This window comes from Acartia tonsa, chromosome 9 (assembly GCF_053477335.1).
Source record: "Acartia tonsa isolate MP-2025a chromosome 9, ASM5347733v1, whole genome shotgun sequence".
NCBI lineage: Eukaryota > Metazoa > Arthropoda > Copepoda > Calanoida > Acartiidae > Acartia > Acartia tonsa.
Window position 1 is genome coordinate 13,481,237 of NC_137268.1, and position 12,775 is coordinate 13,494,011.

Consider the following 12,775-nt stretch of genomic DNA (forward strand, 5'->3'; position numbering starts at 1 on the left):
ATAAAAGTTTGGGTACCAATTAGTCCTGATTTAATATTGTTTGCCTTATTTATTATAGGTGTGTGATGTATAGTCCCTTTCTTCCTGACTTGAGAGCAATGTATGTATTTTGTATATTAGCTTTTAGTTCTTGTGTCAACGGTTTCGGAGCAAGACATTGCTCTGCAACACGACACGAACATAAAAGTGAACAGTTGTCTTAATATTAATGTTATTATTGTATGTTAACCTTGTATTGAATTAATACACTTTATAAGAATATTTAGCTGTTTGTTCTTGCTATTATTATACGTCATTTTGGCGCAGTAGTGTAGTACGAATCTATAGCTCAGATTTTCTTTTAATTGTATTATTTCTTTTCTTTTTAGTTTGTTCAGGTATTTTTTGTGTTGGAACGATGGGATTGACCATTGAAGAGTGGAGGAAGTTGTCTCAGGATGAGAAGGATTTGCATTTGATTAATGAGATCCATGCTCTTGGGACTAGAATTGATAATGTGGCGGCGGAGCTGGGTGGGCGTATAGCGCCACTGGAGACGAAAGTTCAGGAATTGACGGATAATGTTGATACTAATGTTGCTGCGGTTACTGGACTGGCTACTCGAATGGACGATTTAGAAGATAGTCTTAATAAGGTGGTGGAGCCTAGTGTTGATAATGATATCAAGACTGAGAATGTGACTGTTGTGGATGAGTTTATGACTGGCCAGCAGCGAATTCTTGAAAAGATTGCCCAGCAGAATAGTTTGAATGACCAGCAGAATGGTTCGAATACCCAGCAGAATGGGTCGAATAACCAGCAAAATACCCAGCAGAATGGGTCGAATAACCAGCAGAATGGTTTAAATAACTCTATGCCGTGGCAGAGGACGGCTGGTGGATCTGGAGGATTTGGAGTACCAGAGGAGAAGCCTAAATTGTTTGCTAGTGGTTCTCGAACTATTTTTGGTGGAATGCAAGATCATGAAGATAAGATCGAACCTCGAACTGCTAATGAAAAATTTTGTTTCCTTGAACAAGAAAGTTTGGTGGTGTTGCCAACACTTTCTATGGACAATTTCAAAGCTCCAATTGCTAATGAAAAATTTTGTTTCCTTGAACAAGAAAGTTTGGTGGTGTTGCCAAACAGGTTAGGGGGGGGAGAGTGTATAGGTGGAGAGGACCAGGTAACAGTCAAGGAGATGGTGAACCAGGTCGAACCTCTGGAGGAGGAGAGACATGTGATGCTGGACCAGGTCGAACCTCTGGAGGAGGAGAGACATGTGATGCTGGACCAGGTCGAACCTCTGGAGGAGGTGAGACATGTGATGCTGGACCAGGTCGAATTCCTGGACCAGTTATGCTTAAAGAATGGAGAGAGGGTGAACCAGGTCGAACCCCTGGTGAAAGAGAGATATGTGATGGTTAAGAACACCATGTCACCATTCTGTCCATTGAAGGACACCATGACACCATCCTGTCTAGTGAAGGACAACATGTGGGTGGAGGACACCAACATAATGTCCAGGGAAAGATATGTGCCGCCCTGGACATGTACTATGTTGGTGGAGGACACCATGAAAGGGGAAAAGGTGCCGCCCTGGACATTGCAGGACAACATGTGGGTGGAGGACACCAACATAATGTCCAGGGAAAGATATGTGCCGTCCTGGACATGTACTATGTTGGTGGAGGACACCATGAAAGGGGAAAAGGTGCCGCCCTGGACATGTATCAGCAGGGAGAGAAGGATAGACATGTGTTGTTAAAAAATTATCCTTTTATAGTTTGTTTCTACAGGGAGACAGTTGAGTATTGTTAAAAATTGTTAAAAATGTATTCTCTCTATCCTTTTATAGTTTGTTTCTACAGGGAGACAGTTGAGTATTGTTAAAAATTGTTAAAAATGTATTCTCTCTATCCTTTTATAGTTTGTTTCTACAGGGAGACAGTTGAGTATTGTTAAAATTGTTAAAAATGTATTCTCTCTACAGTTTATTCCTTTCTACAATTTGCAGGGAAGCAAGGATTACATGTATTTCTTTCTATAGCTTATTCAGGACATACGTGTATTGATTAAACGAGTATTTCTTTCTACAATTTGCAGGGAAGAAGGATTTTCTCTACAGTTTTGGATTGTATCAACAGGATATACATGTACTACGGCCTACGGCGATTTGACGGCGGTGTGGCGGCGATCGATTTTTGTAGTTTTGCAATTAAGATATCTATAATTGAATAAGTATTGTATCTGATAGATTTGACGGCTTATAAAAATGTATAGAAGTTGTGCTTCTGGAAGTATTTCTATTTAGGAAATAAAACTCGCAGATGTTATGTTGACATACAAATCATAGATTATTTGTGGAGCAACTTTTTCTAGAATGAACGAAAATTTATCTGCTATTGTTATATCCCTGTATATTACTGATCTTACTCGATTTGTTGGGAATGAACGTCAATTTATTTTCCATTGTTGTATCCATTGCTAATAAATGTAGATCTCTGATATTATTCGAATTAGTGGGATAAATGTTAATTTATCTGCCATTGTGGTGTCCATGCATAAGGTTAGAATGTATAACATATAATTTGGAAAGCGCTGACATTGTTTAAATAATAAGAAGAGAAACGAAGCAACTCTATAAAGTTGTGATGGAAAATAATTTGATTTATGGTAATTATTTGAATTCTGGAAATATAACATTTTGTTAACTATTGAATACGAGTTTATGAGATTATGTTATTATGAAAATCAAAATATATGCATTTATTTTTTTTGTGTTTTGTTACACTGGAATTGGATATATTTATTTTTGTTTCAGACTATTGTGGTGTCTAACAGAGATAAGAATAAAAAAATGGAAGATGGATTAATTTCAACGAAAATAGGAATACAATTTTGTAAAATTGTTAATGGAAGAAAATTGATTTTATTAAATGTTAATATCGTGATTTTATGAAAATTGGATAAAAATTTGAAATTAGATACTTTAAAAAGTATTAGAATTTTGATGAAAGGCTGTAAATTGTTTTAAAAGTTGAGTCAGTTATTATGGTTCTAAGTATTTAATTTTAAAACAATTATATTGCGGTTTATGTATAAATAAGAGTAAAGCTACTCTTAAGCTTATATGAATGGAAACAAAATATTTTGAATATGGTTAAAATGTGCTATGAATAATAACGATTGTACTTGCGTGAAGATAGATATGTGATCTTTGATCTGTGATATATTATTCATAGTACGAAATTTCTATTATAGATAGAACAGAAATTTTGTTTGTTTTGTTTTTGAATTTACGTTGATTTGGATTGATACATACTTGTCATCATGATCAGTAGAATGTGATATTTGATATTTGATATTTGATTAATGGGCGGAATTTTTGTGGATTTAACTAGATTTATTTTAAACAATTAAATGGCGATTTAAGATTGGAATGCATAACTCAGCAAAAAATTTTTAATGAAGCAAAAATTGTTATTCAGTATTTGATTATGATGTGAGATAGAGAGAGAAAGAGAGTGAGAGAGAGATATGTGTGTGGAATTGGATTGTACAATGGACATATTATATGTGGATTAATTATGATATGTGTGAAATATTTGTATAGTAGGAAATGAATGATTATTGGAAATATTTGTATGGAGAGAGGAGAAAACTTGTTGATGTGTGTACAATGGATATATTATTTATGGATGTTTGTTGAAAATAAATCGGAAATATTTGTATAGTAGGAAATGAATGTTATTGGAAATATTTGTATGGAGAGAAGAGAACACTTGTTGATGTGTGTACAATGGATATATTATTTATGGATGTTTGTTGAAAATAAAACTTTGTGCAAGTTTTGACAATAGATCTAGTATATATAGGATTGTGTAGGGAAGAGATGTCTATTGTGTATATCTATATCCAATGATGGGTGATGCAATATAGATTAATACTAAATGTGTTGTTTAGACTTGGTGGTTAAATGTTGCAAGTTTAGTTTGACCTATATATGACTTCTATTGAAACGTTTTCGAATATGATGTATAAACCAAGGATATTAATATTCATAAAAATGGAGCATTAACACTCGTATAGTAAATGTTGATATATGATTTATATGATATATGATTTTATTGTAATGAGGATATGATGTATAAAAACAAGGATGACAGCATCCGTAAAAACGAAGCAATGGAATGGCAGGACAAACGGACATCAACACTTGTATAGTGTCAAAATTAAATAATCAGAATATACATATAAGATTCAATGCAAAAATTGTAAGCAAATTTGTTTGTAATAAACAAGGAAGACAACATTAATAAAAGCGAAGTATTGAATGGTAGGACAAATGAACATCAACACTTGCATAGTGTCAGAACTGAATAATCTTTGTAAAAACAAGGAAGACAACATTAACAAAAGCGAAGCATTGAATGGTAGGACAAACGAACATCAACACTTGTATAGTGTCAAAACTGAAAAAATAAGTGCATAAGAGTCGATGTAAAATTGTAAGTAAATGTGTTTAAAAAGAACTGATTGAAACAGATTGATGTTTTACTTACATTTTATGAACTTGCTTATAGAGTGGCTTCGCTTATAAACCGCTTAACACGTAGCACATCTACTTGTTGTTGGGTAGGTGATAGGTTTGAATCTCGGTCTGACACTGAGTCATAACTAACAAAGTTAAAAATGGTTCCTACTGCTACTATGTGAGATGTGTGACGTTAAAGTTAGAGTGGGGAAATGTTTTCTTGAAAAAGGTTGTGCATCTCAGAGTGTTGGTTGTCTGAAGGGTGATTGGATGCTTGACACTGTAATCATAAAGTATTGTACTTTGTTGTCCCAGGAATCAATATACATCAAATCAATCGGATAATTAGATCATATGAAATTATTGACATCGCAATCATAAAGTATTGTGCTTTATTGTCCCAGGAATCAATATACATCGAATCAATCGGATAATTAGATCATATAAAATTATTGGATAATTAGATATTTTAACTGCTTCGATTATAATGTTGAATTTTGTTGTTCCCGGAATTAGTATACAATCGGATAATTAGATCATATAGAAATTTGTGGTCAAATCAACATGTTTACAAATGGAAGTACGGACGTCATAGAAATGATTATAGTGTTGCTACGTTTTTTAAATTGTACCTACCTGCTGCAGAAATCACCATGAAAAGTTCGAAATACAAAAAGTAGATAGATGTAAAGTATGGATGGGCGGACCGAATCTAATTATAGAAAAAAACAAATATATCAATAACACAGGGTGGTGAATCAAAATGGTCGTATGGATGGGCGGACCAAACCTAATTATAGGAGAAGAATTATATAAATAACACAGGGTGGTGAATCAAATTGCACTCAAACTTGAAATTGAAACATTATGTGTTGCTCAATTTTGGATGAATCAAATTAACGTGAATAGATGTGGGCGGATTTCAATCTATTTAAAAACTTGGAATATAATGAACGTATTGCGAAAGTTTTGGTGGATCAGAATAAAATGGAAAATATTGAGGGGTGGATTGAAATTTACTAAAACTTGGAATTATAATGGATGTGTTAAGTTTTTGTTTAAGCTTAAATTTTATTAAGGACACTCGATATAGAATAGTATATATTGCGATTTAGTGATGTTGATTCAGCAAAATTATTTATGAAGCTTAGAATTTCATGAAGCAAAATTGTTATAATGCATTAGATATTTGAGTGGAGCTGTCTCTCTTCATGGAGAAGGGGGGTGGGCAATAATTTGGCAAGGAAAGTTTGCACTGTCTCTCGAAGTTGGTATGCGCAAGGTGGGGTGGTGCAGAGAGGTAGCAGCAATGATGAGCAGGAGTTGGGCGTTGTATGCGCAAAAGTTGAGCTGCGCAAGAAAGTGCTCTCAGATATAGAGAAAAATAGTTAGTTGTGCTTCAACTTTCAAGATTCTAATACATAAAAATAGTTGTGGATGATATAAGTTATTATTCAGATATTTCATTGAATAATTAGATTGGTCGAAAAGAGGAGTAGTTGTGGTGGTTGAGATACAGTATTACCTGTTGATCGGCCGCAAGAGGAGTAGTTGGTGGTGACTGAAATTTAGTTTTGAATTTGGCCATTGTTTTGTGTTGACATTGATATTATTTGAGAGTGGAGGCTGGTACATGATACACTTTGATCTGACCGATTATATGTTGAATTAAATGTTGGTGGAGAGAGAGTGGAGGCACATGATACACTTTGCTCTGACCGATTATATGTTGAATTGCTGCTGGAGAATCTGTTTATAGATTAGATGTGAAGTCTGTTGAAGTTCAGAATGCTAAACAGGAAGCTAAACAGGATGCTAAAACTGTTCTCAATAATGCGGTCAAGAAGCTTGGAGTATCACCAGGAAGGTAGATATCAAGTTCAAGGTTCCTGTATTCTCTGGCAACTATAAGGAGATTTAGTGATCATGAAAAGTACCTGAAGCTAACAACTGAGTGCTTGCACAAAACTCCAAAAGAAGCCTGTGCTGGATTGACAACATATTTGGAATGTATGGAGCTGCTGTTTATGGATTTAAAAATATTCTGTCTATTGTGCAACAAAATATGTTTCCTCATGATGTACTAGAGCTGATGATGTTACAGATTAAATACTTGCAAACAATGATTGATGAAGCTATCTTTGAGCTTGAATATGATATCTCTATATATGGGAAGACTATTACTGATCTTGGCAAGAAGAGTCTTAAATCAACCAGTAGTGGCAAATCATATGCAACTAATGATAGTACTGGTGATAGTGATGATCATAATCCTACTGAAGCAAGTCAATCTGTTGGTACTGGTGATAGTGATAATCATAATCCTACTGAAGCAAGTCAATCTGTTGATACTGTTGTTGCAACCCTTTCTCAACCTGTTATAAGTACTCCAATCAACAGTCCAACTGCTGCCAAGGAGAAGAAAAGTAATTTAGATTTATAGATTGCTAGATTTATAATAACTGTTGAAAAGTTTTGAAGACTTGGAGGTGTTAAATTTAAGCATTTAAGCAACAGTTGTGGATAATAAGACGTCGGAGAGTAGTTTTGAAGCTTAATTTGAAAATTGAGGATTCGTATGTCAAGGATAATGAAATAACATTGAGTTAAATGAAATATGTTGATATTGTAACATTTTGAACAGATGTGCACAGTGTGCCAGATTAACGTAAATAAATGCACAGTGAGTCAGGTAGATACAAAGAGTTAAACGAATTATGTTGATATTTATTTTGAACAGATGTGCACAGTGTGTCAGGATGATGCAAATAAATGCACAGTGTGTCAGGATGATGCAAATAAATGCACAGTGAGTCAGGTAGCTACAAAGAGATGTATTTACAGTTGTCAAAATGAGAAGTATTTAGTTGATAGATAATGATATACAGAGATATACACCATGGGCTAGAAGCTATTGTGAAGTTGTGCAGAATTTTAAAATAGCATGCATTGTATCTTAAATATATTTATGACTGATAAAACGGATATTTGTAAGTTGTTAATACAGTGGGCAGTCAAAGTATAATGCTGGTTAGTGAAATTTTAGCTGTTCTAAAGAAGGCGGGGCTTAAAGTTGATGTGGCTGTTGTAGATTTGTCAATAGCTGGTGTGTTTGTCGATAGTTAGTATTGAAAAACAAAATGGATCAGATTTCGAATCAATCTATGGCGAAGGTTTTGGTTGCTTTTGTTCGGCTGCAGTTTTCTCTGTGTTTGTTGTTTCTGTTCATTGTTTTCAATGTTATCATTGGTTGGAGTGTCGACAGTAGCATCATTGTTATAACGAAAATCATTGGCAGTTTCTGTATTTTGAATGACATGTCGATTTTTGGAATCTAACAGAGATGTTAATAGCAGTTATTGTGGTTGTCATTATTAGGCTTAAGTCATGCCTGACTATGCAATAGATATAATCTCCTGGATGATAAAGGTGAACAGCAGTTCTGATTTTTGATCTGAGACCTCAAACATTTGGCAGGTTTGGTTACTAGAATGGTTGAGTTAGATGCTCGGTTGGCTAACCTGCAGGATCAGCAACGTATTTTGAATCAGGAAAGGGTGAATTTTGGGAAGTAGTTAGAGTCGATGCTAGAAAGGATTTTATCCCAATTTTTTGAAGAGATTGGAGGCTTCTTGTGGTGGAGGTGAATGGCTGTTGTGTTGTTTGAGAAAATCACAGTTGCTAAGTGGAAACCAGTTTATAACTAAGTTTATAACTAAGCTAAGGTCAACTGGTATAGTTATATCGTCTGTGGTGTTGTAGCATTGGTATGGTTATGTCATTTGTGAGATGTTGATGGATTGATGGATAATGATGGATTGATGGATATGAATGATACTACTATGGTTGGTATGGTTATATCATTTGTGAGATGTTGATGGATTGATGGATAATGATGGATTGATGGATATGAATGATACTACTATTATCATTATATCATTTGTGAGATGTTGATGGATTGATGGATAATGATGGATTGATGGATATGAATGATACTACTATTATCAAGAAAAATCTGGCAAAAGAAAATGAATATTATGATCAAGAATAATTATAGTTTTACTGTGTATTAATTCATATTTTATTTTATTTTTATGTATTAATGTTTAAGTATTTGTTGAGGCAGTAGTAGTCTCGAAAGGTTTAATATTAATGCTTTTATAACAATGCATCTCTAATGACATGTTTTTAAATCAATGCATTCTGATGGTTATATGTTAATCAGTGTTTTTATTTATCATGCATTTATAATAACTATGTTAATCAATGCATTATATGTTAATCAATGCATTTTTCAATGATTATATGTTAATCAATGTTTTTTTAAAAAAAATAAAAAAAAAAAGAGAAAAAAAAACACATAAAAAAAAAAGGAACATATAAAAAACATAAAAGAGTTCTAAGGAACCAAAACAAAAAGAAAAAAAAATGTATATGAAATGTTTAAAGATCTGGAAATAAAATAAAAAAAAAAAAAAAAAATTATGGCAGGTGTCATACCAGATCAATTATTATCTATTTAATAAGCATTCAATGCTACTTATAATATATATGATAATTAACATGTAATAAACATATTGTTATATTCAATCTGAAAAATTACAGTTTTGAAATCCATGTTCCTGTTAAAGCCAGGGAGAAATGTGATGTATAGTCCCTTTCTTCCTGACTTGAGAGCAATGTATGTATTTTGTATATTAGCTTTTAGTTCTTGTGTCAACGGTTTCGGAGCAAGACATTGCTCTGCAACACGACACGAACATAAAAGTGAACAGTTGTCTTAATATTAATGTTATTATTGTATGTTAACCTTGTATTGAATTAATACACTTTATAAGAATATTTAGCTGTTTGTTCTTGCTATTACTATACGTCAGGTGTATTTATAGAGAGAAAATTGCCTGTAATATGATGCTTTTCAGTATGGCTGAGAACTGATTTTAATCTAGCGGATTTTTATCGGTTGCAAAGCTGTACTGAAAAAATAAAAGATCCCTCATTCATGGAAATATTTACAAGGTAGAACATGTTGTATAGTTAGGTTGCTAATATGGACCTTATTTATTGGTAAGGGGTAAGGGTTTGGGGGCAGACCCACATGGCAGGATTTATGCTAGCTTTCATTTACTAGGTTTAAATTTCGGATCAATTACTTTTTTCCTGTAACAAAATTTATATTAACTTTTCGTGCAAAAAAAACCCACTAAAAATAAAGAAAGGAGTCTGAATTTTTTTTTGTAGATTCCTTAGGCAAATAAGAATCGCAGTTCTATTATGCTTTGTGCCCGATTTTTTCGTTTAAACCCCTATAGTTATGTAATCTTTGTCCGTAGGTTTTTCGTTTAAATTTCGGATCAATTATTTTTTTCCTTTCACAAAATTAACATTATTTTTTCGTACAAAAAAAACACACTTAAAATAAAGATAGGAGTCTGAAATTTTTTGTGTAGATTCTTTAGACAAATGACAATCGCAGTTTTTTCATGCTTCATGATCGATTTTTACGTTTAAATCCCTTTAATTATGCAATCTTTGTCCGTAGGTACTACATTTAAAAAAGTCTTTTTTTTATACTATTAAATAAAAAATGTTGATTGTCTTTGAGTGTCGTTAACTCGTTGGCCTTTCAATGTAGATCAATGAAATTTTAAACATAGCTAGTTAAAGTAGTTGGTAGTCTATGTATGAAATTTCATTAATATCACATGAATACAAAAAAAACTTATTACAATCGTAAAAAACGACACTAAAAACCATAAAACCCAAATGAAAATAAAAAAAAAAATTTTTAAAATAAATTATTTAAGACTGTTCACGTTATCGTCAGCTAAGGGGTTAATACGAGCCCACTTATTGAAACCATTTTTAAGATTTTTCATGAAAGCGAAAGTGTTCCCCATTTTCAGGCCATAAAGAGGAAGAGGGAAATGGCTACAAACCGGTTTCAACATATCCAACACAATATAGAATTAATCTATACTCAATCATGTCCTATGGCTTAGTTGTCCTTTTCTATAAAATGTCTTCCCTTATATATAGGTATATATGTATTTAATTCATATTACCCGACTTTTACATACAATTTAGGTATTTGATGTAAAATTCTAAATGATATGCCCCCACCCCTAACCTCGTTTCCTGCTTCCTTCCCCAATACAACAGGGGGTTATTACACCCCCAAAATAAAAATTTTCAACAGGCTCTCAAAGTCCATTTATATTGCCCAAAAAAATACCCTTGTCCAGTAAAATGGACAAACATTCTTAAAAATAAAATCCTAAGTAGAGCAGTTGAAAATATTTATAAAAGGTAAAAAAAAACACTTTTATTAACGAAGGTTTGTTTTAAAATCTGCCCTTAAATCTTATTCTAATGGATATATTATTACTTGAATGCTACAATAGATTTTCATATTCTCTAATAAAGTGAAACTTTCAGCGGGCGAAATCAACTATTTCACTCATACCCTTCCCTTGTAATGGATGAACGAACTGACCAATAAACAAATACCATAACAATTGTTCCCACGTATATTCTACATCCAGTATTATTCTGTATTTTCTAGAATAAGTATTAAGTATACCTATCCTTATCCCCCCCCCCCCCTTCTCCCGACTTGAAACCTTAATTACAAGGTGGGCAAATTTTGGTTAGAATGATGAATTATAAAATTCATGGCACATCATGGAAAGACAAGGAGAAAACTGTTCTGACAAGCGCAGCAATAAATCGACATATAAATTATCATAACTATAGTATGCAATGCATAGTAAATTTTGTTTGCCAAAAGTTCTTAAGATATGACTTATTCTTGGGTAGAGCTTATTAATTTTAGAAAACTTATAATTCAAATTTTGGATCCCAAATTTTTTTTAAAAGCTTCAGCAAGCAACAAGTCAAAGATATTTTTCAGCAAGAGAGACGAAAGTTAAATTGTAGAGATGCTACGTTACCAAAAAAGAATATTCTACATAATAAAATGTTCAGTAAGGGAAATATGTCCAAAAATGGGGCCCTAACATTGAAATAAAATTGTCAATGCTTTTTTATAGTATTAAAAAGACATTTTAGGATTTAAACCCCCAAAAGTTTAATTTAGTTTAATTTTAAGGGGGAAAAATTGTTTTTATATTTGCTTTTATTTTATTCTAGGCTGAAAAGTTAGGGCTCTTTCATGGGACCAAAAATATCTAAAATATTATAAAAATCTACAGAACTTTTTATTGAATAAAACGAGAACAAAAAACAGGATAATGTTTAATTTTAAACATTGAAAGCAAATTAATGTCATATAGGCTTAATTTTGATAACATGCAATGTTTTTATTGACCTTTGAAGAATTTATTATTTTAAATAATATTAGAATTGACGTCAGAAATTATTATGTAATTAGTTGAAAGTTAGCATATTTCTTGGTTAATATATTCATTTTTAATACATTTTAAAGTATTTCTCAACTGCTCAAAGTCCGGATTTAATTTATTTTATTAATAATACTTTAATGCTATCAAGGATAAAATTTAATTAAATTTGAAAAGGAAAAACAGAAACCAAGCTTATAATTTGACTGAAAAATGGATCATTTTTGGGTTAATGCGAGGTTCGTGCATAGATGAAACATTAGGCTGGGCCGAACTTTTAAAAATCAACATACTTATAATATGTAGATTTAAATAGTTAAAAGGAGAACTATTTAATCAGCAAAAGTATAATTTTGCCTCTTATTTTTCTAACAGTTGAATCAATATCAGGAAAAAATAGCATGCCCTAAAATAATTTATTTATAGATGTTCCAAATTTTTGCATTTTTCAATTTCGACCCAGCCTAATGTTAAGTTTTAGATTGAGGAAATACGGGGGTTTGAGAATAGCAATTTTGTATGGCTCAATCTTAATCTTAATATAAAAACTTTTATTTAAAGCAGGATGTTTAATAAACAACTTTTTGGCTTCGCGCATTATTTTTTTAAAATTTTAATAAACATAAATATTATCACTTTGGTATATCTTTCAAAAGAATGGTAATAATATATATAGATAGGGTTTAACTTTCTAATATCTTTCTATAGATCAAATATATCAATGACTATAAAAACATTGCTATAGTAGTTTTAATGAACTATAAAGCGAGATCTAAATAAAAAGTTAGTTGTTAACATTGACAAGGATAAAAGTTCTGTAAAATTATATATTTAAATTTGACGTTATTATTATATTGATTATAAATTTCTTAAGACTTTTAAAAAGTGTATGTTCTAT

General features: G+C 32.1%; 2 protein-coding genes across 3 annotated transcripts in view; both read left to right on the forward strand.

Moving 5' to 3' along the window:
- Nucleotides 1–12,775, forward strand: part of LOC145328255 (uncharacterized) — an 80,758-nt gene that overhangs the window by 49,288 nt on the left and 18,695 nt on the right. The gene's annotated exons all lie outside the window — the stretch shown is intronic.
- On the forward strand, nucleotides 4,145–9,358 carry LOC145328254 (uncharacterized). The gene is made up of 2 exons (XM_080171871.1): nucleotides 4,145–6,145; nucleotides 6,212–9,358. Exon 2 carries the CDS (start codon nucleotides 6,525–6,527, stop codon nucleotides 6,957–6,959), a length of 435 nt encoding a protein of 144 aa, XP_080027997.1. The 5' UTR covers nucleotides 4,145–6,145; nucleotides 6,212–6,524; the 3' UTR covers nucleotides 6,960–9,358.

Bases quoted from the DNA above. Each gene is read 5' to 3' on its own strand.
- LOC145328254 (XM_080171871.1), top strand. From the start codon at position 6,525: ATGTATGGAGCTGCTGTTTATGGATTTAAAAATATTCTGTCTATTGTG.